The 25,542-nt window shown below is 46.8% G+C and overlaps 1 protein-coding gene across 5 annotated transcripts in view; it reads left to right on the top strand.

The window, feature by feature from the left end:
* Positions 1 to 25,542, top strand: part of PHF20 (PHD finger protein 20) — a 360,572-nt gene that overhangs the window by 151,940 nt on the left and 183,090 nt on the right. For all 5 annotated transcript variants that reach the window (XM_063960149.1, XM_063960151.1, XM_063960150.1 and 2 more), the window contains exon 4: positions 10,436 to 10,520. In XM_063960149.1, the coding sequence (XP_063816219.1) occupies positions 10,436 to 10,520 (85 nt within the window). The remainder of the gene's footprint in view (positions 1 to 10,435; positions 10,521 to 25,542) is intronic.

Here is a 25,542-nt window from a genome sequence, read left to right as displayed (position 1 = left end):
AACCGTTTATCCGGATTCTTTCGTGTTTCCAGTAACCTCTTATTAAGAGATTCCGTAACCGGAAAACACATCGGAGTCCTCTGTCGTTTAGCAAAGACGACTTCATCATTTGTCAGAGGCTCCTCAGATTCTGTAAACCTCAGAGACTGACGCATCGCTCTGATGAGATTATCAATGCCTGGGCTGTCAAAATCTTCACTATCGGACTGCTGGTCTACTTCGCCCTCCTCACCGTCTTCTTGCGCAGTGAGGTCTGGCATAGAATCGTCAGACTGTAACATAGCAGAAACTGGTAAATCATAAGACAAAGTAAATTTATCCCTACTACACAAAATGGACCATTGGCAAGGCTGAGACCCCTCCGGTAGTCCTAGCGGTCTCACCCTAGACTCAGATCTTGCCGCTTCCCGCTCCTGTCGAGCGGCGGCCAATTCTGATTGCAATCCAGCCATGACATTTGCTAGCATAGCCCATGGAGGGTCCAGGGATGAAACCGGCTTAGACAGCGGAGCAGAGATTGTATCCGTAGCTGAATCCACAAAACATACTGTACATGTGGTAGATCCATCCGGTAACACACTCTGACAGACATGGCAGTGCTTTTGTGGTTTTGCCGGTGCCTTACTCATTATGCAGACAGACAATACAATGACAGACAACCTGCACGACTCAGTAAATAGTACTAAGGTCTCTCTCTCTCTCTCTCTCTCTCTCTCTCTCTCTCTCTCTCTCTCTCTCTCTCTCTCTCTCTCTCTCTCTCTCTCTCATAGATATAGATATATATATATCTCTGGCAAAGTGTAGTGCACGTGGCCAGTACTATATGAAACTGATCCCAAATTCCCACCAACACCCCTGCGCCTCCGGTGGAGTAGAGATGTAGTACAGGAACGTTCTGGAATCACAAACTGGAAGACAGGAAGCAAGATTAAAATGGCCACCATGCCTCACAGTGCAGGGTATATGTAACAACCTATTAACAGCCTATTTCATCAATGTCACCCCCCTTATCCGCTAATGTCAACTACCCCCCCTTCTGCTCCCTCCCCCGTGGCCCGTGTACCGCTGTCTGAGCGGGAATTACCGGGGCGCGGGTATCTCACTCCCAGCGCAATCAGGGTGCAGGGAGCCGGGGAGCGTTGTAATGGAGCGCGGTCCTACAGCGGCGGGTGTGAGCGGCGGCCGGCGGGTGTGAGCGGCGGCCGGCCGGTCTCAGTGGTGGAGGCGGCGCTGCTCGGAGCGGTTGCCGGGGGGGTCTGTCAGGAGAGGCGGGCGCAGTGAGAGCGGCGTCAGTGAACAGTGTCCCCACACAGCGGGGCGATAGCGTGCGCTGACCGCCCCGTACCCCCAGCATACCTGACTCCAGAAGCGAAGGCTGTGACAGGGCTTCTATCTGTAAGCTCCGTCCAGCTGTAGCAGCAGTCAGGGAATGAGCTGCGTGTGGCTGTGAGGGTGCTCTTTGTGAGGACCGACACGCCATGCGCTGCTCCGTGCAGCGGCACTATCCCGGACCCAAGTTTTTACAGAAACTGGGAAGGGATGTGCTGTGAGCAAAAAATTTAAAAGTAGAAGAAAAAAAAATATTCCAAGTAGTGTGGTTAAGCTCCACACAAGCCCTGTTGCTACGAGAGGTACTCTGGGATATGGAGGGTAGGAGAGTTCTAAATTTTAATATTCAGTGCCTTGTTCCTACGGAAACTGTCCATATCCCAAGAGTACTCCAGTGACCCCTAGTGGATGAAAAAGAAAGAAGGCAGATGAGGCAGTGCCTCATGTGTCATAGACTTTTTACTCCAGACTGTAAAAATGATTAGAAAAATACAAAGAGGATATTTATAATATATATTTTTGGTATTTTACTGTCAGCCAATTTTGTACACTGGGACCAGAGGTGTAGTCAGGCCCTAGGGCCGGACACCAAGGAGTTAACTTCTTTGAGTGCAGTGGGAGAGGCTTCTCCCATATTCCCAGCCTGCCTCGGGCCATTCAATATTTTTTTTTATTTTGTTTTACTTGGCGCCTCAGAAAGGGGCACGTTTTTAAGGAGCACGGCTCGGTTAACCCTCATTAACTTTTCTTTCCCCTCCTTTTTTTTTTTTTTTTTTTTTTTTTTTAACCGATTGGCAACCAGTCTACCTGCTTTGTGGGACTTAGAGGGGAAACCGAACCAACCTCCGGAGGGTTAATGGTTCGTAATCCCTGCTGACAGGACACTGAGCTCCTGAGGTGCTATTTCACACACTACACTGTGTGTGCACACTATCAGCAAGCCGCCACCCTTTAACAGATGGCGAAAGATGCAGGTGCGGTGAGTGTTAACACTGGGGTCCCGGTTAGCGGGTCCCCGGTGCGGTTTGGCGACATGTCACGGGCCGCGAGCTGCGGAGCCTGCCGCGGACAACACTGGCTCAGAAGAGAGCTATGCTCTACAGGGTGCTCAGCATCAGTATACATTATGTTGTGTATATACATGTTTCAGCCAGTATACTCTTAAGAGGGACCAAGCGCCATTACTGGGGTGGGGTAGACGCCATTTCCTGCTGCTGCAGCGGATCACAAGGCTGCATGCACTGTGCTCCACGGACCCAGGTTGTTATAGACGCTGTACTGGTAACAAGGGGTCATAGTTAGGGGGGGGGAACTCATCGGTAGCGCTGCTGCACATAATAGTGTGATCCACATACTCTGCTATACACTGCGCTGCTGTGTTTGTGTGCTGGTCTCGTTTTTCTCTATATCACGCCAAGGGCTCTCTGTGTGGAGGTGTTTCTATGGGATTTTGCTGCATTGTTATCGTGTACATTGTCTGCTGGCAAACTGATATTTACTGTTTGTAATTCCACTCCTCCTTCTGAGGGGTCCCTTATGTGTGAACAGTGTTCATTATCCCCTCGGGGAAACGGCTCCCAAGCACCTGACTGGTTGGATACTTTTAAGAGCACGATTCAGACTATAAATTCAGAACTGGCTGCTGCTAGGAGAGTGAGACAGGTGTTGACAGTCTGTGGATTGTATTGCTAAAGCTGCTGACAACCGGCTTATCAGCCTCCTCTGTTGGGCTCTTAAACGCTCACTTCCACAGGTGCTCCAGTCTGATTTGCATGATTTAGATGAAACAGATGATATGGATGGGTGGAGGCCCTCATTTATGCTGTAAGGGAAGTTCTTAACATACCTGATCAGGAGGCAGAACCTGATGAAGAATTGTACTTTAATGTAAACCCAAAATCCCCAGCCACATTTCCTGTGTCAAAGGAATTAAATTCCCTGGCCAGGGAGGCATGGGTGAACCCTGACAATAAATTCAAAACTCCTCAGAGGTTGTTATCGTCCTTTCACCTCCCCGCTGAGAACAGGAAGGTATGGGAAAATCCCCCGTCGGTAGATACTTCTGTGTCCAATCTGTCACGAAAATTGGTACTGCCTGTGCTGGGGGCAATATCCCTGAAAGACCCAGCTGACCGTAAAATTGAGACCACACTCAAAGCAATATCTACGGCAGTGGGCGTAACACAACTTCCCATGATAGTTTGTGGTTGGATTTCAAAGGTAATGGTGAAATGGTCTGATAATATTAATGGCTTTAACTCCATGCCCCAGGATGAGATCATTACGTTGCTGCAGCACTTACAGGATGCTGCAAACTTTATGAGCGAAGCTGTTAAAGAATTGTGTCGGATAAATGGCCGTACTACTGCTGTGGCGGTTAAGGCCCACAGGGCTCTGTGGTTGCGTCCATGGTCAGCGGATACTGATTCTAACATACGGGTGGAAAATCGTCCCTTTACAGGTGATTCTTTGTTTGGAGACTAATTGACTAAATGGATCTCTCAGGCAACGGCGGGTAAGTCCGCCTTTCTGCCGTCAGCTCCACCCCCTGCTAGACGCTCTTACTCTGGACCCTCCTTGCAGTCCTTTCGTGTGGCAAGATGCAGAGGCCGAGGAGCATCCAATGTTCAAAGCCTTCCGCGTGACTGTTGGCCCAAACAGGGCGACTTTCTGGTAGGTGCTCGCCTTCAACACTTCGCCTACGTGTGGGAAAAGTCCTGCCGGGATCCTTGGGTGAGGGACCTCATTTCTCAAGGATACCGGCTGGAATTTCAAACACTGCCTCCTCACAGATTTTTCTGGTCAAGCTTGCCAGCTTTACCTGCAGCAAATGTTACCTTGCAAGAATCCATTCGGAAACTTTTACAGACGGGAGTCGTGGTTCCAGTACCTCCTCTGTTACACAACAGGGGGTTTTACTCCAGTCTTTTTGTCGTGCCAAAACCGGATGGTTCGGTGCGGCCTATCTTAAATCTGAAGGTTTTGAACCCTTATCTGCGGGTTTCAAATTCAAGATGGAATCTCTGCGGGCAGTGGTGTCCGGTCTAGAGGAGGGGGAATTCCTGGTGTCCTTAGACGTCAAGGATGCTTACCTAAACATCCCTTTGTGGCCTCCTCATCAGTCTTACCTCAGGTTCGCCATCTTGGGCAGCCATTTCCAGTTTCAGGTCTTACCCTTTGGTCTCTCCACAGCACCATGGGTCTTCACAAAGGTCATGGTGGAGATGATCCTGCTGCTGCGCAAAATATGTGTCAATGTTGTCCCTTACTTGGACGATCTCCTGATAAAAGCAATGTCCAGGAACAGTGTGCTAAAATGCATCGACCTGACAACTCTCTTGCTGACGAATCATGGATGGATTCAGGATTTTCGGGAATCTCCCTTGGAACCGTCCCAACGTCTGCAGTTCCTGGGAATGATACTGGTGTCTCAGAAGGTGTTCCTTCCTTTGGGACAAGGCATTAGCTCTCCAAGCTATGGTGCGCTCAGTGCTCCGACCCCGCAAGGTCTCAATACATCTTTGCATACACTTGCTGGGCAAGATGATGGCTGCATACGAAGCGGTCCAATATGGCAGTTTTCACGCCTGGCCTTTTCAACTGGATTTGCTGGAAAAATGGTGTGACCTTCTCTCCAAAGGCGCGAATTTCGTTGTTATGGTGGCTACACCTGGTGGAAGGCCGGAGTTTCAGTACCCACTCGTGGACTCTGCTGATGACGACCGTATGCAAGCCTCCAGGGTTAGGGGGCTATGTCTCAGGGGGCCCAGTTCCAGGAGAGGTGGTAGAGTCAGGAATAGACACTACCGATAAACGTCCTGGAACTCGGGGCGATTTTACAATGCCTTTATTCAGGCCTCCTATCTCCCCGGGGCTCAAACTATCCAAATTCAGTCTGACAACACCACGGTGGTGGCATACATAAACCGACAAGGGGGAGCAAGAAGCAAGGCAGCAATGCGAGAGGTGTTAAAAATACTCCTCTGGGCGGAAACCAATGCAAGGGCCATCTCGGGTATATTCATTCCAGGAGTAGACAACTGGGAGGTGGACTTCCTCAGCAGGCACGACCTCCATCCGGGGGAATGGGGCTTTCAACCTCAGGTGTTTAAACAATTGATTCGCCGGTGGGGGTGTCCGCAGATAGAGCAATGGCTTTTCGCCTAAACAAAAAGCTACGCCGTTACTGTTCCAGAACAAGGGATCCACATGCAGTAGCAGTGGACACGCTGACGTCTCCTTGGGATTACCAGTTGGTTTACCTGTTTCCTCCAATCCCACTCATTCCAAGGGTTCTAAAAAGACACAAAAAGGGAAAGCGTTCAGGCAATTCTATTTGCCCCGGATTGGCCTTGACTGGCCTGGTACGCAGACCTCCTGACCATGTCTCTGGAGGAACCCTGGCCTTTCCCGCTTCAAAAGGATCTTCTTCAGCAAGGACCGTTCGTCTATACAGACTTACAGCGGCTTCGTTTGACGGCTTGGAAGTTGAAATGGGAATTCTAGCCAGAAAGGGCCTTCTCTCCAAGGTAATTTCAACTATGGTACAGGCCCGGAAGATGGTTACGTCAAAACACTACCACCGTATCTGGAAGAAATATGTTTCTTGGTGTGAGGGTAGAAAAGGTTTCTCCCATGGAATTTCGAATTTGTTGTTTTCTGCTTTTCCTGCAAGCAGGTGTGGCTATAGGCCTATGATTGGGCTCCATCAAAGTACAGATTTCCGTGCTCTCTTTTCTTTCAGAAACCACTTGCGTTGTTGCCGGAGGTGCAGACTTTCGTGAAAGGGGTTTTTCCATATAAAGCCGCCTTTCGTCCCTCCCACGGCTCCGTGGGATCTCAATGTGGTTTTGTCCTTTTTTCAGTCTGTTTGGTTTGAACCTTTACAAAAGGTGGAATTGAAGTTTCTCACTTGGAAGACTGTCATGTTGCTGGCATTGACGTCTGCATGGCGTGTCTCTGAATTGGGGGCCTTATCCTATGAGAGCCCGTACTTGATTTTTCATGAGGACAGGGCTGAACTCAGAACCCGACCTCAATTTTTGCCTAAGGTGGTGTCAGCTTTTCACTTGAAACAGCCTATTGTAGTTGCGGTGTTGGCTGACGCTTCTGTGGGCCCAGAGTCCTTGGATGTGGTGAGGGCTCTGAGGATTTATGTCAAGAGGACGGCTCGTCATCGGAAATCTGACTCGCTGTATGTCCTTCATGATGCCACCAAGATTGGTCGGCCGGCTTCTAAGCAATCTATTGCTCGCTGGCTCAGGTTGACTATTCAACAGGCCTATACTTCGGTGGGTTCTTCCTGGGTGGCTGCCCAGGGTGTCTCGGCCTTGCAGTTGTGCCGAACTGCTGCTTGGTCTGGTTCGAACACTTTTGTAAAGTTCTATAGGTTCGACACCTTGGCCAAGGATGACTTTCAGTTTGGTCAGGCAATTTTTACAGGGGTCTCTGCACTCTCCCACCCATTTTGGGAGCTTTGGGACTTCCCCGCGGTATTAAAGTACAGTTCCCCAGTATCCACTAGGACGTTCGAGAAAACAGGAATTTAATACCTACCGGTAATTCCTTTACTCGTAGTGGATACTGGGCGCCCGCGCAGTGCTTCGAATCCTGCTTACTTGCTGTAAGTGTTTTGGTTGGTCCGCTATTGCAGTCCCTTGGTTTTGTTGGGTTAGCTTTGCTTTCCTTGTTATGGACGTTGCTACCCTCTGTTCCGGTTAGCGCTCCTTTTGTTGCTTATGGTTGTGTGTTGGCTTGTTGCCTCTCACCGCTGTTTTTATATGTTTCTTCTCTCATGGTATGTCCCATCTCCTCTGGCACAGTTTTCCTAGACTGAGTCTGGTAGGAGGGGCATAGAGGGGAGGAGCCCATGCACACACGCACTCTCTCACACTCTCTAAAGGTTTTTAAAGTACCTGGCTCCATTGGACCCGATCTATACCCCATGGAACTAAAGTAAAGTACCCCAGTATCCACTACGGACTGCGAGAAAAGGAATTGCTGGTAGGTATTAAATTCCTATAGTTTAAAAAAAAAAAAATTATTTGTTTTTACTTTCACTTTCAATTCACTGAGCATCTGCAGTCAGCGCTCCAGCTCTGCAGCCGGGTTCCTGACGTTCACGACCAGCTGCCTGAGCACCGGGAGAAGCCACAGGCAGCACGGGGACTAACTAAGCGGCTCCCCTCGGTGACCACCATTGGCTGGAGTCAGTGCTGGTGGTCCTTGCAGCGGGATTAGGACCTCCCTATATTACTGCTAGGCCACCAGGAACTAACTATAGAGCTGGCGGGAAGCGCAGTTTCCCATAGCTCTGCCCCCAGCCCTGTTGGCAGATACCTAACATTAAGTTCCTGCACAGGGTCCTCTCTTCCTCTCTCCTCACTGCCTCACAAGTTCAGCGGCCAATTTCTTTCTGTCTGCTGCAGACAGCACTGAGAGGGAGTCTATTCCAGCATTCACACAACAGTGAGAGGCTAATTGGTGTTTCTAGCAGGAGCTGAGCTGCAGAACTACTTTAATGAGTGTTTCCCCTACCTCACTTATGCCAGCACTGTTCTAGTGTCAGATAGTATTTTCCCCTACCTCACCTCATGATGTGGGTGGTTGGGAACAACGTGCTAATTTTTTTTTTTTTTCCTTTCTTTTCTTTTTCCTTCTAGTTAATACTGCAACTAGGGGTACTGCTAATACTCTAGGACACCTTGGCCCAAATGTATTAAGCCTTAAAGTGATAAAGTGGAGATTTATAAAGAGTGATAAATAGTATCCGAGGCTGGGCAGTTCTGACGGAAAATGGTCATTCCTTTAAGGGGCATTGGACAGCTCAGGAGAGACAGCTTTCCATAAATGTGCTGGAGCTGTGATCCTTCTATAGCAGAGGTGGCCAAAAGGTAGATCGCAAACTACCGGTAGCTCGCGGAGCATCCACCGGTATATCGCGACAGACTTAACAGAAAATAACTGTAAGGAGCCTGCCACCGCTGCTTCTCTTCACAGTTCCCAGGGATGCAGTGTGCGGGTGACGTAATGACGTTACCTGTTATGTGAGGAGTCTGGGCACTAGTTGGATCCAGTTTGATCCAGGCAGCGGTGGTGACGACAGGAGAAGCAGCCAGCTGGAGGCCATGCAGCGTGAAAGCGGGAGCAGTGACTGCAGGGATAGGGATGACTGAAGCTAGGCAGCATGACAACTTGTCGCGCAAGTTATGCAATTAGGGTTTTCTTCACAAGGGAAGGGACGATCTGCAAAGGGGAGGATCTGCACAGAGTGTGGTATCTTCACAAAGGTTTTTTTTTTTATACAAGGGGGGGATCTGCAAAGGGTGGAGGGATTATTGTACAGGGGGCTATTATGCAGGGGAGTGGAAGGGGGGGTATCTGCACAAGAAGGGGATCTGCGAAGGGGGGGGGATTTGCACAGAGGGGGGTTATTTTGATGTCATTCTTAATGCTATTTTTAAATGTGCGCATTATTATTGGTGCTTTTATTTGATGGCATCATTATTAATGCTATTTTTAAATGTGAGTGTTATTATTATTTTTATTTGACGCTGGTAGTTCACCGGTAAGTAAGTGAACAAAAAGTAGATCCCAGGTCCCAAAAGTCCGGCCACCTCCAGCGAAGGTTCAATCCGACAATGCAACGACATAGATATATGTATCTGTCTCGCAGTTGCGCAGCCATGAAGGAGGTGAGACGCATTCTAAAGTGGGCAAAGTTCCTTCCCGCTCTCCGCGGTCTACATTCCGGGACGTCTAAATTGGGAAACCAACTTCCTCTGCAGACAGAATGTCCATTTGGTGAGTGGTATCTCCATACCGAAGTCTTCCAGCTATTGATCAGTCGATCAGTCTGTTTGCCTCACACCACAACCACAATCTCATCGCTATGGAGCACAAACCAGAGTTCCAAGAACGTTACACCTTGGCAATTCCCTGGACCTTTTGGATAATGTATCCGTTTTTCCCAATTGCACTTCTGCTGAGAGTTCTTCGCAATTTGAAGTTGGCCAAAGCAGACTTGGTACGCAGATCTACTCAGTCTGTCAGTCGCTTCCGGAAATGGATGATCCATTTCTCTCTCCTACAGGATTTCCTGACGACATTGTCGCTATGGCCACTCTTGATGTAGTCCGAGCTTTGCGCAGTTATGTGCGGCACACAAAGCTTTTACACAAGACACAATGTTTTTTGTATGTCCTTTACGATGAACATAAACGAGGCTGGCCAGCTTCACAGCAGACTATTGCATGTTTGATAAGGGTGTCCATTTGTCAGGGTTATTTGTCGACTGGGAAGCGGATTCCAGCATCCACCAGGGTCCATTCCACACGGTCTGTTAGAACATGTTGGGCGGCACTTAGGGGGGCCCTCTGCGGAGCAGCTTTGTAGGGCAGCTACATGGTCCTTTGCCCATACCTTCATAAAGTTCTAAAAGTTTGACACTTTCGCCTCAGCCGATGCGGCTTTTGGGAATCGTGTCCTTGGTGCAGGTTGGGAGCGTTCCCGCCCGTAAAGGGACAGCTTTGGGACGTCCCAGTGTACACCACTTCCTGAAGGAATTTTTTTTTTTTTTTTTGTCTTTACATGTTAAATCCGTTTTTCTGAAGCCATGGTGGACACTGGGCGCCCACCCTTCAGCTTTTCTGATGGGGGTTTGGCATGCCTGTCAGGTTTTTGTGTGGGTGCTGGTCTTTTTTCTCTTCCTGTTTCTTCGGCTTGTAAAGTAAAACTGACTGGCTTGAGACAGGCTGGGTAAAGGGGAGGAGCCTTTGCCACTGCACTCAAGTAAGTTAACTCCTTGGTGCACGGCCCTGAGGCCTGACTATACCCATTGTCCCAGTGTCCACCATGTCTTCAGAAAAATGGATTTAACAGTAAGACAAAAATCATTCCGTTTTTTCCCGTAAATTTGTTCGTCAAAACTAGAGTATGACCGGAAAGGCTCTGCCTCACCTCACATGTATGTATGTATGTATGTATGTATGTATGTATGTATTTTATATATTATAATAACTTTCTAGTGATTCATCATTAATTCCATCCTGCCCAAACCCCCATGGTTCTGATTGCAACACTCAGTGCTCTTTATTTTTATTGGTAGGTGTTTCGTGTAAATGAACAAGTATTGGCTTGTTGGTCTGACTGCCGATTCTACCCGGCAAAAGTAACATCTGTCAACAGGGATGGTAAGAATTTGTTAAAAATATGGTAAACTGAAATGTAGAACTGGCTTGTGTTGAAATTACCTGTTGTATAATTTCCATTGTTTTTAAGAGTTAGTGACTTATTGATAAGTAGAGTAGCTTTCAAAGATATTTACCTTTTTGACAATTATTACCTCATTGTGTTGATGGTAGTTATCAGGTTGACATCTTTCTTATTGGCAATGTAGCCTTCTGCAGATAGGTATAATACAATCCCAAAAATGTGATCATCCCTTTTAAATTAACAGCATGATCTGAAATTGTAAAATCTTCTTCTCTGATTTCAGTTAAATATTAATCCTGAAGATTTATTAATGAAACCGGAGTAATATCATCCAGACCCCATAAACATTTGTTATTTAACTAAAATATGACTTAATACTATCATGACTCTTTAGACGCACTCAGAAGGGCCAATCTGAGCAAGATCTTTACAGTCTCGTCCAGTGTGCACACTCAATGTCATTAATGAACCCCTCCGTCGTCTGAACATGTACAGACGAGGGAGGTCCTCGTAAACGACCGATCTGCAGCATGGGTGTTGTCTTCCCCCTTACCCGTTGGCATCGGCAAGTGTGTATATCGGCGGGGGTTCGGCTAGTGTGTACTGGGCATTAATTATCATTCGTTAGAATTGCATATGTTCTATAAATATGATATGCTGTAAATGTTTTATTGTCACTGCCAGCTTTCAGTGAAACAATAAGGTACTCCAGTTTTACCATATAAATTATTTGGCAATTTAAAAAAAAAAACCATTGTCATTCAATGATTCCGCCCCATCTAAACCGCATGAATATTTTTTTTTACTCTGTTTAATTTGAAAGATCAATTGTTCTGTTTTTTGTTTGTTTTTTAAATATAACTAGCAAATATATAATGACGCATTTTGAGACCATGAACAGTTTCAATTAAATAGTATCTAGATAAAGGTGTTAAACTAACCCACTGCCTAAAATCATACCTCCCAACATCACCCTCTTCAGGAAGGACACAATGTTCTGCTTCTGGACTTTTCTCTTAATTTATGATCACCTGCACCTGTTTTTGTACAGGTTAATGGATAAGAAAGGTGTTCAACACAGGTGCTGGCAATCATACATTAAGAGGGAAGTCCAGGAGCAGAGCATTCTGTCCCTCCTGGAGAGGGTCATGTTGGGAGGTATGCTAAAATATTACAATTGGGTCATAAAATGCTGAGGATTGTACTAGCTTGGCTATCTAATTGTTCTGTTGACCATGAGTTGAGAGGATTGCCATATTAATTGACATGGAGCAAGTTTTTGCAATAAATGCGATTTATGTGGTGTACATGGTGAACATATTAGGCCAAAATGAGAAAATGTACATACAGACATATGTTGGATCTCCTCGGTTTGGCTGCTACTCTCCGCCACTTGCTTTGTTCAACCTATGTTCTTTCTTGCCCCCTCCATCCTAGTTACTTAAATTCCGGGCACACAGCAATGAGGGTCCCCCTGTTAAAATTATTATATAGATAAGCAGACTTTTCTCTGACGTCCTAGTGGATGCTGGGAACTCCGTAAGGACCATGGGGAATAGACGGGCTCCGCAGGAGACTGGGCACTCTAAAGAAAAGATTAGGTACTATCTGGTGTGCACTGGCTCCTCCCTCTATGCCCCTCCTCCAGACCTCAGTTAGAATCTGTGCCCGGCCAGAGCTGGGTGCTCTTAGTGGGCTCTCCTGAGCTTACTAGTAAAGAAAGTATTTATTAGGTTTTTTATTTTCAGTGAGCTTCTGCTGGCAACAGACTCACTGCTACGTGGGACTAAGGGGAGAGAAGCAAACCTAACTGCTTGCAGCTAGCTTGTGCTTCTTAGGCTACTGGACACCATGTCTGATGTAAAAGGCTCCCCTAAGGAGGAGGAGAGAGCAAATATGTGTGTGAGAGGGTGTCTCCGTCGACAACTCGGACACCTGTTTGGATATGTGTAAGTGCTGAGGTGAATTTATTGCACAAAAGATTAGAGAACAGACAGGAAATCTACCCATGTCTGTCCCTGTGTCGCAGAGACCTTCAGAGTCTCACAATGATCACTATCCAAAATAATACACACTGATATCGACACGGAGTTTGACTCCAGTGTCGACTACGATAATGCAAAGTTACAGCCAAAATGGCTGAAAGGTATTCAATATATGATTATTGTAATAAAAGATGATTTGCATATCACTGATGACTCATTTGTCCCTGACACAAAGGTACACATGTTACGGGGAAGAAAGCTGAGGTAAATTTCCCTCCTCTCATGAGGAAAAAGGGCGGGAATCTCCAGACAAGAAACTGCAGCTTCCCACAAGGTATTCTCAGGCAGTATCCTTTCCCCACTAGGGCCAGGATGTGATGGGAATCTTCCCCTAGGGTGTCACGTTTGCCCAGACGGTAGCACTAGCTGTTCTCAGGGATCCTGCAGATAGCGTGCACATTCTAGTACACTACTCAGACCGGCGATTGTGTCGGCATGGGTTTATAGCGCTGTGGCAGCGTGGACAGGTACCTTATCAGCAGAGATTGAGACCCTAGTATGTATGTGTGTGTGTGTGTGTGTGTGTGTGTGTGTGTGTGTGTATATATATATATATATATATATATATATATATATATATAGTGTACAAAAAGTGCAGATAGCGCTACAACCTGAATATTCTATAACCAGATATCCCTGAGATGGGAGATCATAAGTTACACATGAAATAGTGCAAAGCAAATTATTAAATTATTTAGAGAACACTCCCAGATTAAATGGTGTCGCAACCAGATTTCAAAATGTCCAATTCCCAAGGGAACTTAGTTTTCAAATTTGTTCTAGTGATATATCAGTTGCGCCTTCAGTGTTTGTGAATAAAACGTTGCAAATCCTTAAGTGATAGTTAAAAAATGCGTACCAGACATATGCAGAACATTCGCCTTGTTTATGGTGTCTTTGCATCTGGATGTTCCTTACTCGTACTAACTCTCCGTTCCCATCCGTCCAGGCATTGGTGTGGAGTTTGTACGTATATGCAAGACAATGTGTCAATATACTGCTCTTAGAAAAGTGACTTGGTGCTATTTTTGTGCAAAGTTAGCAGTAAAGTGAATATGTGCAGAGAAAGTGCTGTAAGTGCTTATTACAAATATATGAATAAAAATGAATATATTACTGGCAGTGTGCTAGTTCCCTTTTTTTCTTAGGTAATGTGCTTAAATACCATTTCTTAAGGGTGCAACACCATATAGCTCAGTATTCAGAGGAGATCTATAGAGGAGGTATATTTATGAGGCACTTACATCTAGAGTTGCAATGAATTAAAAAGATGCTGCCGTCATTCCGTCATCAGACTTATATACCTCTCTATTGTATTCCGTATAGAAGAGCTTCTTGCGAGCCAGCGCTCTTCTAAATATACCTCCTCTATAGATCTCCTCTGAATACTGAGCTATATGGTGTTGCACCCTTAAGAAATGGTATTTAAGCACATTACCTAAGAAAAAAAGGGAACTAGCACACTGCCAGTAATATATTCATTTTTATTCATATATTTTTAATAAGCACTTACAGCACTTTCTCTGCACATATTCACTTTACTGCTAACTTTGCACAAAAATAGCACCAAGTCACTTTTCTAAGAGCAGTATATTGACACATTGTCTTGCATATACGTACAAACTCCACACCAATGCCTGGACGGATGGGAACGGAGAGTTAGTACGAGTAAGGAACATCCAGATGCAAAGACACCATAAACAAGGCGAATGTTCTGCATATGTCTGGTACGCATTTTTTAACTATCACTTAAGGATTTGCAACGTTTTATTCACAAACACTGAAGGCGCAACTGATTTATCACTAGAACATATATATATATATATATATATATATATATATATATATATATATATATATATATATATATATATATATATATATATATATATATATTTCTCTAACGTCCTAAGTGGATGCTGGGGACTCCGTAAGGACCATGGGGAATAGCGGCTCCGCAGGAGACTGGGCACATCTAAAGAAAGCTTTAGGACTATCTGGTGTGCACTGGCTCCTCCCCCTATGACCCTCCTCCAAGCCTCAGTTAGATCTCTGTGCCCGAACGAGAAGGGTGCACACTAGGGGCTCTCCTGAGCTTCTTAGTGAAAGTTTTAGATTAGATTTTTTATTTTCAGTGAGACCTGCTGGCAACAGGCTCACTGCATCGAGGGACTAAGGGGAGAAGAAGCGAACTCACCTGCGTGCAGAGTGGATTGGGCTTCTTAGGCTACTGGACATTAGCTCCAGAGGGACGATCACAGGCCCAGCTTGGATGGGTCCCAGAGCCGCGCCGCCGGCCCCCTTACAGAGCCAGAAGGCAGAAGAGGTCCGGAAAATCGGCGGCAGAAGACGTCCTGTCTTCAACAAGGTAGCGCACAGCACTGCAGCTGTGCGCCATTGCTCTCAGCACACTTCACACTTCGGTCACTGAGGGTGCAGGGCGCTGGGGTGGGCGCCCTGAGACGCAATAAAAACACCTTGGATGGCAAAAAAATGCATCACATATAGCTCCTGGGCTATATGGATGCATTTAACCCCTGCCAGAATCCATAAAAAAGCAGGAGAAAAGTCCGCGAAAAAGGGGCGGAGCCTATCTCCTCAGCACACTGGCGCCATTTTCCCTCACAGCTCCGTTGGAGGGAAGCTCCCTGGCTCTCCCCTGCAGTCACTACACTACAGAAAGGGTTAAAAAAGAGAGGGGGGCACTAATTAGGCGCAGTATTAACTATACAGCAGCTATAAGGGGAAAAACACTTATATAAGGTTATCCCTGTATGTGTGTATATATATATATATATATATATATATATATATATATATATATATATATATAGCGCTCTGGTGTGTGCTGGCAAACTCTCCCTCTGTCTCCCCAAAGGGCTAGTGGGGTCCTGTCCTCTATCAGAGCATTCCCTGTGTGTGTGCTGTAGGTCGGTACTTTTGTGTCGACATGTATGAGGAGAAAAATGATGTGGAGACGGAGCAGATTGCCTGTAATAGTGATGTCACCCCCTAGGGGGTCGACACCTGAGTGGATGAACTGTTGGAAGGAATTACGTGACAGTGTCAGCTCTGTATAAAAGACAGTGGTTGACATGAGACAGCCGGCTACTCAGCTTGTGCCTGTCCAGACGTCTCATAGGCCGTCAGGGGCTCTAAAGCGCCCGTTACCTCAGATGGCAGATATAGACGCCGACACGGATACTGACTCCAGTGTAGACGGTGAAGAGACTAATGTGACTTCCAGTAGGGCCACACGTTACATGATTGAGGCAATGAAAAATGTTTTACACATTTCTGATGATACGAGTACCACTAAAAAAGGGGTATTATGTTCGGTGAGGAAAAACTACCTGTAGTTTTCCTGAATCTGAGAAATTAAATGAGGTGTGTGATGATGCGTGGGTTTCCCCCGATAACAACGGATAATTTCTAAAATGTTATTGGCATTATATCCTTTCCCGCCAGAGGTTAGGGTGCGTTGGGAAACACCCCCTAGGGGGGGATAAAGCGCTCACGCTTGTAAGGGCTCTACCTTCGCCTGAGATGGCCGCCCTTAAGGATCCTGCTGATAGAAAGCAGGAGGGTATCCTAAAAGGTATTTACACACATACTGGTGTTATACTGCGACCAGCAATCGCCTCAGCCTGGATGTGCAGTGCTGGGTTGGCGTGGTCGGATTCCCTGACTGAAAATATTGATACCCTAGATAGGGACAGTATATTTTTGCCTATAGAGCATTTAAAAGATGCATTTTTATATATGCGTGATGCACAGCGGAATATTTGCCGACTGGCATCAAGTCTAAGCGCGTTGTCCATTTAAACCAGTAGAGGGTTATGGACACGTCAGTGGTCAGGTGATGCGTATTCCAAACGGCATTTGGAAGTATTGCTTTATTAAGGGAGGAGTTATTTGGGGTCGGTCTTTCAGACCTCGTGGCCACGGCAACAGCTGGGAATTCCACATTTGTACCCCAGGTCGCCTCTCAACATGAGAAGACGCCGTATTATCAGGCGCAGTCTTTTCGTGGACAAGCGGGCAAAAGGTTCCTCATTTCTGCCCCGTGACAGAGGGAGAGGAAAAAGGCTGCAGAAATCAGCCAGTTCCCAGGAACTGAAACCCTCTCCCGCCTCTGCCAAGCCCTCAGTATTCGCTGGGGCTTTACAAGCAGAATCAGGCACGGTGGGGGGCCCGTCTCAATGAATTTCAGCGCGCAGTGGGCTCACTCGCAAGTAGACCCCTGGATCCTTCAGGTGATATCTCAGGGGTACAAATTAGAATTCGAGACGTCTCCCCCTCGCCGTTTCCTAAAGTCGGCTTTACCGATGTCTCCTTCTGACAGGGAGACAGTTTTGGAAGCCATTCACAAGCTGTATTCCCAGCAGGTGATAATCAAGATACCCCTCCTGCAACAGGGAACGGGGTATTATTCCACACTGTTGTGGTACCGAAGCCGGACGGCTCGGTGAGACCGATTCTAAAGCTAAAATCTTTGAACACTTACGTACAGAGGTTCAAATTCAAGATTGAGTCACTCAGAGCAGTGATTGCGAACCTGGAAGAAGGGGACTACATGATGTCTCGGGACATCAAGGATGCTTACCTTCATGTCAAAATTTACCCTTCTCACCAAGGGTACCTCAGGTTTATGGTACAGAACTGTCACTATCAGTTCAGACGCTGCCGTATGGATGGTACACGGCACCCCGGGTCTTTACCAAGGTAATGGCCGAAATGATATTCCTTCGAAGGAAGTGAATTTTAGTTATCCCTTCCTTGGACAATTCCCTGATAAGGGTAAGATCCAGGGAACAGTTGGAGGTCGGTGTAGCACTATCTCAGGTAGTGTTGCGGCAGCACGATTGGATTCTCAATATTCCAAAATCGCACCTGGTTCCGACGACGTGTCTTCTGTTCCTAGGGATGATCCTGGACACAGTCCAGAAAAAGGTGTTTCTCCCGGAGGAGAAAGCCAGGGAGTTATCCGAGCTAGTCAGGAACCTCCTAAAACCGAGCCAAGTCTCAGTGCATCAATGCACAAGGGTTCTGGGTAAAATGGTGGCTTCCTACGAAGCAATCCCATTCGGCAGATTCCACGCAAGAACTTTTCAGTGGGACCTGCTGGACAAATGGTCCGGATCGCATCTTCAGATGCATCAGCGGATAACCCTGTCACCAAGGACAAGGGTGTCCCTCCTGTGGTGGTTGCAGAGTGCTCATCTTCTAGAGGGCCGCAGATTAGGCATTCAGGACTGGGTCCTGGTGACCACTGATGCCAGCCTGCGAGGCTGGGGAGCAGTCACACAGGGAAGGAATATCCAGGGCTTATGGTCAAGCCTGGAGACATCACTTCACATAAATATCCTGAAGCTAAGGGACATTTACAATGCTCTAAGCTTAGCAAGACCTCTGCTTCAAGGTCAGCCGGTGTTGATCCAGTCGGACAACATCACGGCAGTCACCCACGAAAACAGACAGGGTGGCACAAGAAGCAGGAGGGCAATGGCAGAAGCTGCAAGGATTCTTCGCTGGGCGGAAAATCATGTGATGGCACTGTCAGCAGTATTCATTCCGGGAGTGGACGACTGGGAAGCAGACTTCCTCAGCACGACCTCCACCCGGGAGAGTGGGGACTTCACCCAGAAGTCTTCCACATGATTAAAAACTCGACAGGTATTGCGCCAGGTCCAGGGACCCTCAGGCAATAAGCTGTAGACGCTCTGGTAACACCGTGGGTGTACCAGTCAGGGTATGTGTTCCCTCCTCTGCCTCTCATACCCAAGGTACTGAGATTGATAAAATGGAGAGGAGTAAGCACTATATTCGTGGTTCCGGATTGGCCAAGAAGGACTTGGTAACCGGAACTTCAAGAGATGCTCACGGAGGATCCGTGGCCTCTACCTCTAAGAAGGGACCTGCTCCAGCAAGGACCCTGTCTGTTCCAAGACTTACCGCGGCTGCGTTTGACATGGCATGGCGGTTGAATGCCGGATCCTGAAGGAAAAAAGGCATTCCGGATGAAGTCATCCCTATCCTGATCAAAGCCAGGAAGGATGTAACCGCAAAAACATTATCACCGCAATTGGCGAAAATGTGTTGCGTGGTGCGAGGCCAGTAAGGCCCGACGGAGGAAATTCAACTGGGTCGATTCCTACATTTCCTGCAAACAGGAGTGTCTATGGGCCTGAAATTGGGGTCCATTAAGGTTCAAATTTCGGCCCTGTCAATTTTCTTCCAAAAAGAACTAGCTTCAGTCCCTGAAGTTCAGACGTTTGTAAAAGGGGTACTGCATATACAGCCTCCTTTTGTGCCTCCAGTGGCACTTTGGGATCTCAATGTAGTTTTGGGTTCCAAAAGTCACATTGGTTTGAACCACTTAAATCTGTGGAGTTAAAATATCTCACATGGAAAGTGGTCATGCTGTTGGCCCTGGCCTGGGCCAGGCGCGTGTCAGAATTGGCGGCTTTATCCTGAAAAAGCCCTTATCTGATTTTCCATTCGGACAGGGCGGAATTGAGGACTCGTCCTCAGTTTCTCCCCAAGGTGGTTTCAGCGTCTCACCTGAACCAACCTATTGGTGGTGCCTGCGGCTACTAGGGACTTGGAGGCCCCCAAGTTGCTAGACGTTGTCAGTGCCCTGAAAATATGTTTCCAGGACGGCTGGAGTCAGGAAATCTGACTCGCTGTTTATCCTGTGTGCACCCAACAAGCTGGGTGCTCCTGCTTCTAAGCAGACTATTGCTCGTTGGATTTGTAGTACAATTCAGCTTGCACATTCTGTGGCAGGCCTGCCACAGCCAAAAATCTGTAAATGCCCTCTCCACAAGGAAGGTGGGCTCATCTTGGGCGGCTGCCCGAGGGGTCTCGGCTTTACAACTTTGCCGAGCAGCTACTTGGTCAGGAGCAAATACGTTTGTAAAATTCTACAAATTTGATATCCTGGCTGAGGAGGACCTGGAGTTCTCTCATTTGGTGCTGCAGAGTCATCCGCACTCTCCCGCCCGTTTGGGAGCTTTGGTATAATCCCCATGGTCCTTACGGAGTCCCCAGCATCCACTTAGGACGTTAGAGAAAATAAGAATTTACTTACCGATAATTCTATTTCTCATAGTCCGTAGTGGATGCTGGGCGCCCATCCCAAGTGCGGATTGTCTGCAATACTTGTACATAGTTATTGTTACAAAAATCGGGTTATTATTGTTGTGAGCCATCTTTCAGAGGCTCCTCTGTTATCATGCTGTTAACTGGGTTCAGATCACAGGTTATACGGTGTGATTGGTGTGGCTGGTATGAGTCTTACCCGGGATTCAAAATCCTTCCTTATTGTGTACGCTCGTCCGGGCACAGTATCCTAACTGAGGCTTGGAGGAGGGTCATAGGGGGAGGAGCCAGTGCACACCAGATAGTCCTAAAGCTTTCTTTAGATGTGCCCAGTCTCCTGCGGAACCGCTATTCCCCATGGTCCTTACGGAGTCCCCAGCATCCACTACGGACTATGAGAAATAGAATTATCGGTAAGTAAATTCTTATTATATCTATATATATATCTATATATATCTATATATATCTATATATCTATATATATTTCTCTAACGTCCTAGTGGATGCTGGGGACTCCGAAAGGACCATGGGGAATAGCGGCTCCGCAGGAGACTGGGCACAAAAGTAAAAGCTTTAGGACTACCTGGTGTGCACTGGCTCCTCCCCCTATGACCCTCCTCCAAGACTCAGTTAGATTTTTGTGCCCGAACGAGAAGGGTGCAGTCTAGGTGGCTCTCCTGAGCTGCTTAGAAAAAAGTTTAGTTTTAGGTTTTTTATTTTCAGTGAGACCTGCTGGCAACAGGCTCACTGCACCGAGGGACTAAGGGGAGAAGAAGCGAACTCACCTGCGTGCAGAGTGGATTGGGCTTCTTAGGCTACTGGACATTAGCTCCAGAGGGACGATCACAGGCCCAGCCATGGATGGGTCCCAGAGCCGCGCCGCCGTCCCCCTTACAGAGCCAGAAGACTGAAGAGGTCCGGAAAATCGGCGGCAGAAGACGTCCTGTCTTCCATAAGGTAGCGCACAGCACCGCAGCTGTGCGCCATTGCTCTCAGCACACTTCACACTCCGGTCACTGAGGGTGCAGGGCGCTGGGGGGGGGGCGCCCTGAGATGCAATAAAAACACCTTTTTTGGCAAAAAATACATCACATATAGCTCCTGGGCTATATGGATGCATTTAACCCCTGCCAATTTTTCCATAAAAAAGCGGGAGAAAGGCCGCCGAAAAGGGGGCGGAGCCTATCTCCTCCGCACACTGGCGCCATTTTTTCCTCACAGCTCCGTTGGAGGAAGGCTCCCTGACTCTCCCCTGCAGTCCTGAACTACAGAAACAGGGTAAAACAAGAGAGGGGGGGCACTAATTTGGCAGATAAATATATATTGCAGCTATATCAGGGAAAAACACTTATATAAGGTTATATATATATATATATACACAAAGACAAATACTCTCCCTCTGCGCTTTAACACAACAAGAAATTGGGGAATTAGATATGGCTGCCCAAATTCCGCTAAGTCCCTTGTTAGGAGGGACTAAAAATAGGAATATGTAGCAATAGAGGAATAGGCGCCTTTGGGATGTACTTCCTCCCAATAATAAATAGGATTCAGCAGGAATCTCTAGACGTATATTAATATATGTTTGCTCAATATTTTAGAGCATAAAAATCACATTAACATGTTCCATATAAAATTTATTAAAACATAAAACACAAGCAATGGTACAATGAATTAAGTATCCATCCTTAACAAATGACACCGAACAATTATACAGAGGACAAGTAGAATAACTTTTACAGACTCCTCCTTCTCCTTATAGCAAGTTTGGAGATTGGTGTGACAAATAGAAAAACCCAACGCGTTTCGTCTTGCTCAAAGACTTCATCAGGGGTATATCTCGAATGCTTGATAAAAATTGATAGACTGTCAAATGAATTAACCAATAGGCGTTCAGGATACTTGAATACTACCCACACATCAGTGGGATATATAGATGAAAAATAGATTGGGCCTTTTATTTCAAATGCTTGACTGACAAGTTCAAATACACAGGTCTAACAAGGGTTCATAAAGATGTGTGACCCTCCAGCAGATCAGCAGTGTTCAGCTCAGTTCCAATCTATTTTTCATCTATATATCCCACTGATGTGTGGGTAGTATTCAAGTATCCTGAACGCCTATTGGTTAATTCATTTGACAGTCTATCAATTTTTATCAAGCATTCGAGATATACCCCTGATGAAGTCTTTGAGCAAGACGAAACGCGTTGGGTTTTTCTATTTGTCACACCAATCTCCAAACTTGCTATAAGGAGAAGGAGGAGTCTGTAAAAGTTATTCTACTTGTCCTCTGTATAATTGTTCGGTGTCATTTGTTAAGGATGGATACTTAATTCATTGTACCATTGCTTGTCTTTTATGTTTTAATAAATTTTATATGGAACATGTTAATGTGATTTTTATGCTCTAAAATATTGAGCAAACATATATTAATATACGTCTAGAGATTCCTGCTGAATCCTATTTATTATTGGGAGGAAGTACATCCCAAAGGCGCCTATTCCTCTATTGCTATATATGTATGTATGTGTATATATATATATATATATATATATATATATATGTGTGTGTGTGTATATATATATATATATATATATGTGTGTGTGTGTATATATATATATATATATATATATATATATATATATATATATATATATGTGTGTGTATATATATGTGTATATATATGTGTATATATATATATAGCGCTCTGGTGTGTGCTGGCAAACTCTCCCTCTGTCTCCCCAAAGGGCTAGTGGGGTCCTGTCCTCTGTCAGAGCATTCCCTGTGTGTGTGCTGTGTGTCGGTACGTTGTGTCGACATGTATGAGGAGGAAAATGGTGTGGAGGCGGAGCAATTGCCTGTGTTAGTGATGTCACCCCCTAGGGAGTCGACACCTGACTGGATGGTCTTATGGAAAGAATTACGTGATAGTGTCAGCACTTTACAAAAGACTGTTGACGACATGAGACAGCCGGCAAATCAGTTAATACCTGTACAGGCGTCTCAAACACCGTCAGGGGCTCTAAAACGCCCGTTACCTCAGGTCGATACAGACACTGACACGGACACTGACTCCAGTGTCGACGGTGAGGAAACAAACGTATTTTCCAGTAGGGCCACACGTTACATGATCACGGCAATGAAGGAGGTTTTGAACATTTCTGATACTACAAGTACCACAAAAAAGGGTATTATGTGGGGTGTGAAAAAACTACCCGTAGTTTTTCCTGAATCAGATGAATTAAATGAGGTGTGTGATGAAGCGTGGGTTTCCCCCGATAAAAAACTGCTAATTTCTAAAAAATTATTGGCATTATACCCTATCCCGCCAGAGGTTAGGGCACGTTGGGAAACACCCCCTAGGGTAGATAAGGCGCTCACACGCTTATCAAAACAAGTGGCGTTACCGTCTCCTGATACGGCTGCCCTCAAGGAACCAGCTGATAGGAAGCTGGAAAATATCCTAAAAAGTATATACACACATACTGGTATTATACTGCGACCAGCAATCGCCTCAGCCTGGATGTGCAGTGCTGGGGTGGCTTGGTCGGATTCCCTGACTGAAAATATTGATACCCTGGACAGGGACAATATATTATTGACTATAGAGCATTTAAAGGATGCATTTCTATATATGCGAGATGCACAGAGGGATATTTGCACTCTGGCATCAAGAGTAAGTGCGATGTCCATTTCTGCCAGAAGAGGGTTATGGACGCGACAGTGGTCAGGTGATGCGGATTCCAAACGGCATATGGAAGTATTGCCGTATAAAGGGGAGGAGTTATTTGGGGTCGGTCTATCGGACCTGGTGGCCACAGCAACGGCTGGGAAATCCACCTTTTTACCCCAGGTCACCTCTCAGCAGAAAAAGATACCGTCTTTTCAGGCTCAGTCCTTTCGTCCCCATAAGGGCAAGCGGGCAAAAGGCCACTCATATCTGCCCCGGGGCAGAGGAAGGGGAAAAAGACTGCAGCAGACAGCCTCTTCCCAGGAACAGAAGCCCTCCCCCGCTTCTGCCAAGTCCTCAGCATGACGCTGGGGCCTTACAAGCGGACTCAGGCACGGTGGGGGCCCGTCTCAAGAATTTCAGCGCGCAGGGGGCTCACTCGCAAGTGGACCCCTGGATCCTGCAGGTAGTATCTCAGGGGTACAAATTGGAATTCGAGACGTCTCCCCCTCGCCGGTTCCTGAAGTCTGCTTTACCAACGTCTCCCCCCGACAGGGAGGCGGTATTGGAAGCCATTCACAAGCTGTATTCCCAGCAGGTGATAATCAAGGTACCCCTCCTACAACAGGGAAAGGGGTATTATTCCACGCTGTTTGTGGTACCGAAGCCGGACGGCTCGGTGAGACCCATTTTAAATCTGAAATCCTTGAACACTTACATAAAAAGGTTCAAGTTCAAGATGGAGTCACTCAGAGCAGTGATAGCGAACCTGGAAGAAGGGGACTATATGGCGTCTCTGGACTTCAAGGATGCTTACCTCCATGTCCCAATTTGCCCTTCTCACCAAGGGTACCTCAGGTTTGTGGTACAGAACTGTCACTATATCAGTTTCAGACGCTGCCGTTTGGATTGTCCACGGCACCCCGGGTCTTTACCAAGGTAATGGCCGAAATGATGATTCTTCTTCGAAGAAAAGGCGTCTTAATTATCCCTTACTTGGACGATCTCCTGATAAGGGCAAGGTCCAGAGAACAGTTAGAGGTCGGAGTAGCACTATCTCAAGTAGTACTACGACAGCACGGATGGATTCTAAATATTCCAAAATCGCAGCTGATTCCGACGACACGTCTGCTGTTCCTAGGGATGATTCTGGACACAGTACAGAAAAAGGTGTTTCTCCCGGAGGAGAAAGCCAGGGAGTTATCCGACCTAGTCAGGAACCTCCTAAGACCAGGCCAAGTGTCAGTGCATCAATGCACAAGGGTCCTGGGAAAGATGGTGGCTTCTTACGAAGCGATTCCATTCGGCAGATTCCACGCAAGAGCTTTTCAGTGGGATCTGCTGGACAAATGGTCCGGATCGCATCTTCAAATGCATCAGCGGATAACCCTGTCTCCAATGACAAGGGTGTCTCTCCTGTGGTGGTTACAGAGTGCTCATCTCCTAGAGGGCCGCAGATTCGGCATTCAGGATTGGGTCCTGGTGACCACGGATGCCAGCCTGAGAGGCTGGGGAGCAGTCACACAGGGAAAAAAATTTCCAGGGCTTGTGGTCAAGCATGGAAACGTCACTTCACATAAATATCCTGGAACTAAGGGCCATTTACAATGCCCTAAGTCAGGCAAGGCCTCTGCTTCAGGGTCAGCCGGTGTTGATCCAGTCGGACAACATCACGGCAGTCGCCCACGTAAACAGACAGGGCGGCACAAGAAGCAGGAGGGCAATGACAGAAGTTGCAAGGATTCTTCGCTGGGCGGAAAATCATGTGATAGCACTGTCAGCAGTGTTCATTCCGGGAGTGGACAACTGGGAAGCAGACTTCCTCAGCAGACACGATCTTCACCCGGGGGAGTGGGGACTTCACCCAGAGGTCTTCCACATGATTATGAACCGTTGGGAAAAACCAAAGGTGGACATGATGGCGTCCCGCCTCAACAAAAAACTGGACAGATATTGCGCCAGGTCACGGGACCCTCAGGCAATAGCTGTGGACGCTCTGGTAACACCGTGGGTGTACCAGTCAGTATATGTGTTCCCTCCTCTGCCTCTCATACCCAAGGTACTGAGAATCATAAGAAGGAGAGGTGTAAAGACTATACTCGTGGCTCCGGATTGGCCAAGAAGGACTTGGTACCCGGAAATTCAAGAGATGCTCACGGAAGACCCGTGGCCTCTACCT

Source organism: Pseudophryne corroboree, chromosome 3 (assembly GCF_028390025.1).
Source record: "Pseudophryne corroboree isolate aPseCor3 chromosome 3, aPseCor3.hap2, whole genome shotgun sequence".
Taxonomy (NCBI): Eukaryota; Metazoa; Chordata; class Amphibia; order Anura; family Myobatrachidae; genus Pseudophryne; species Pseudophryne corroboree.
This window is presented reverse-complemented; position numbering and strand designations above follow the sequence as displayed.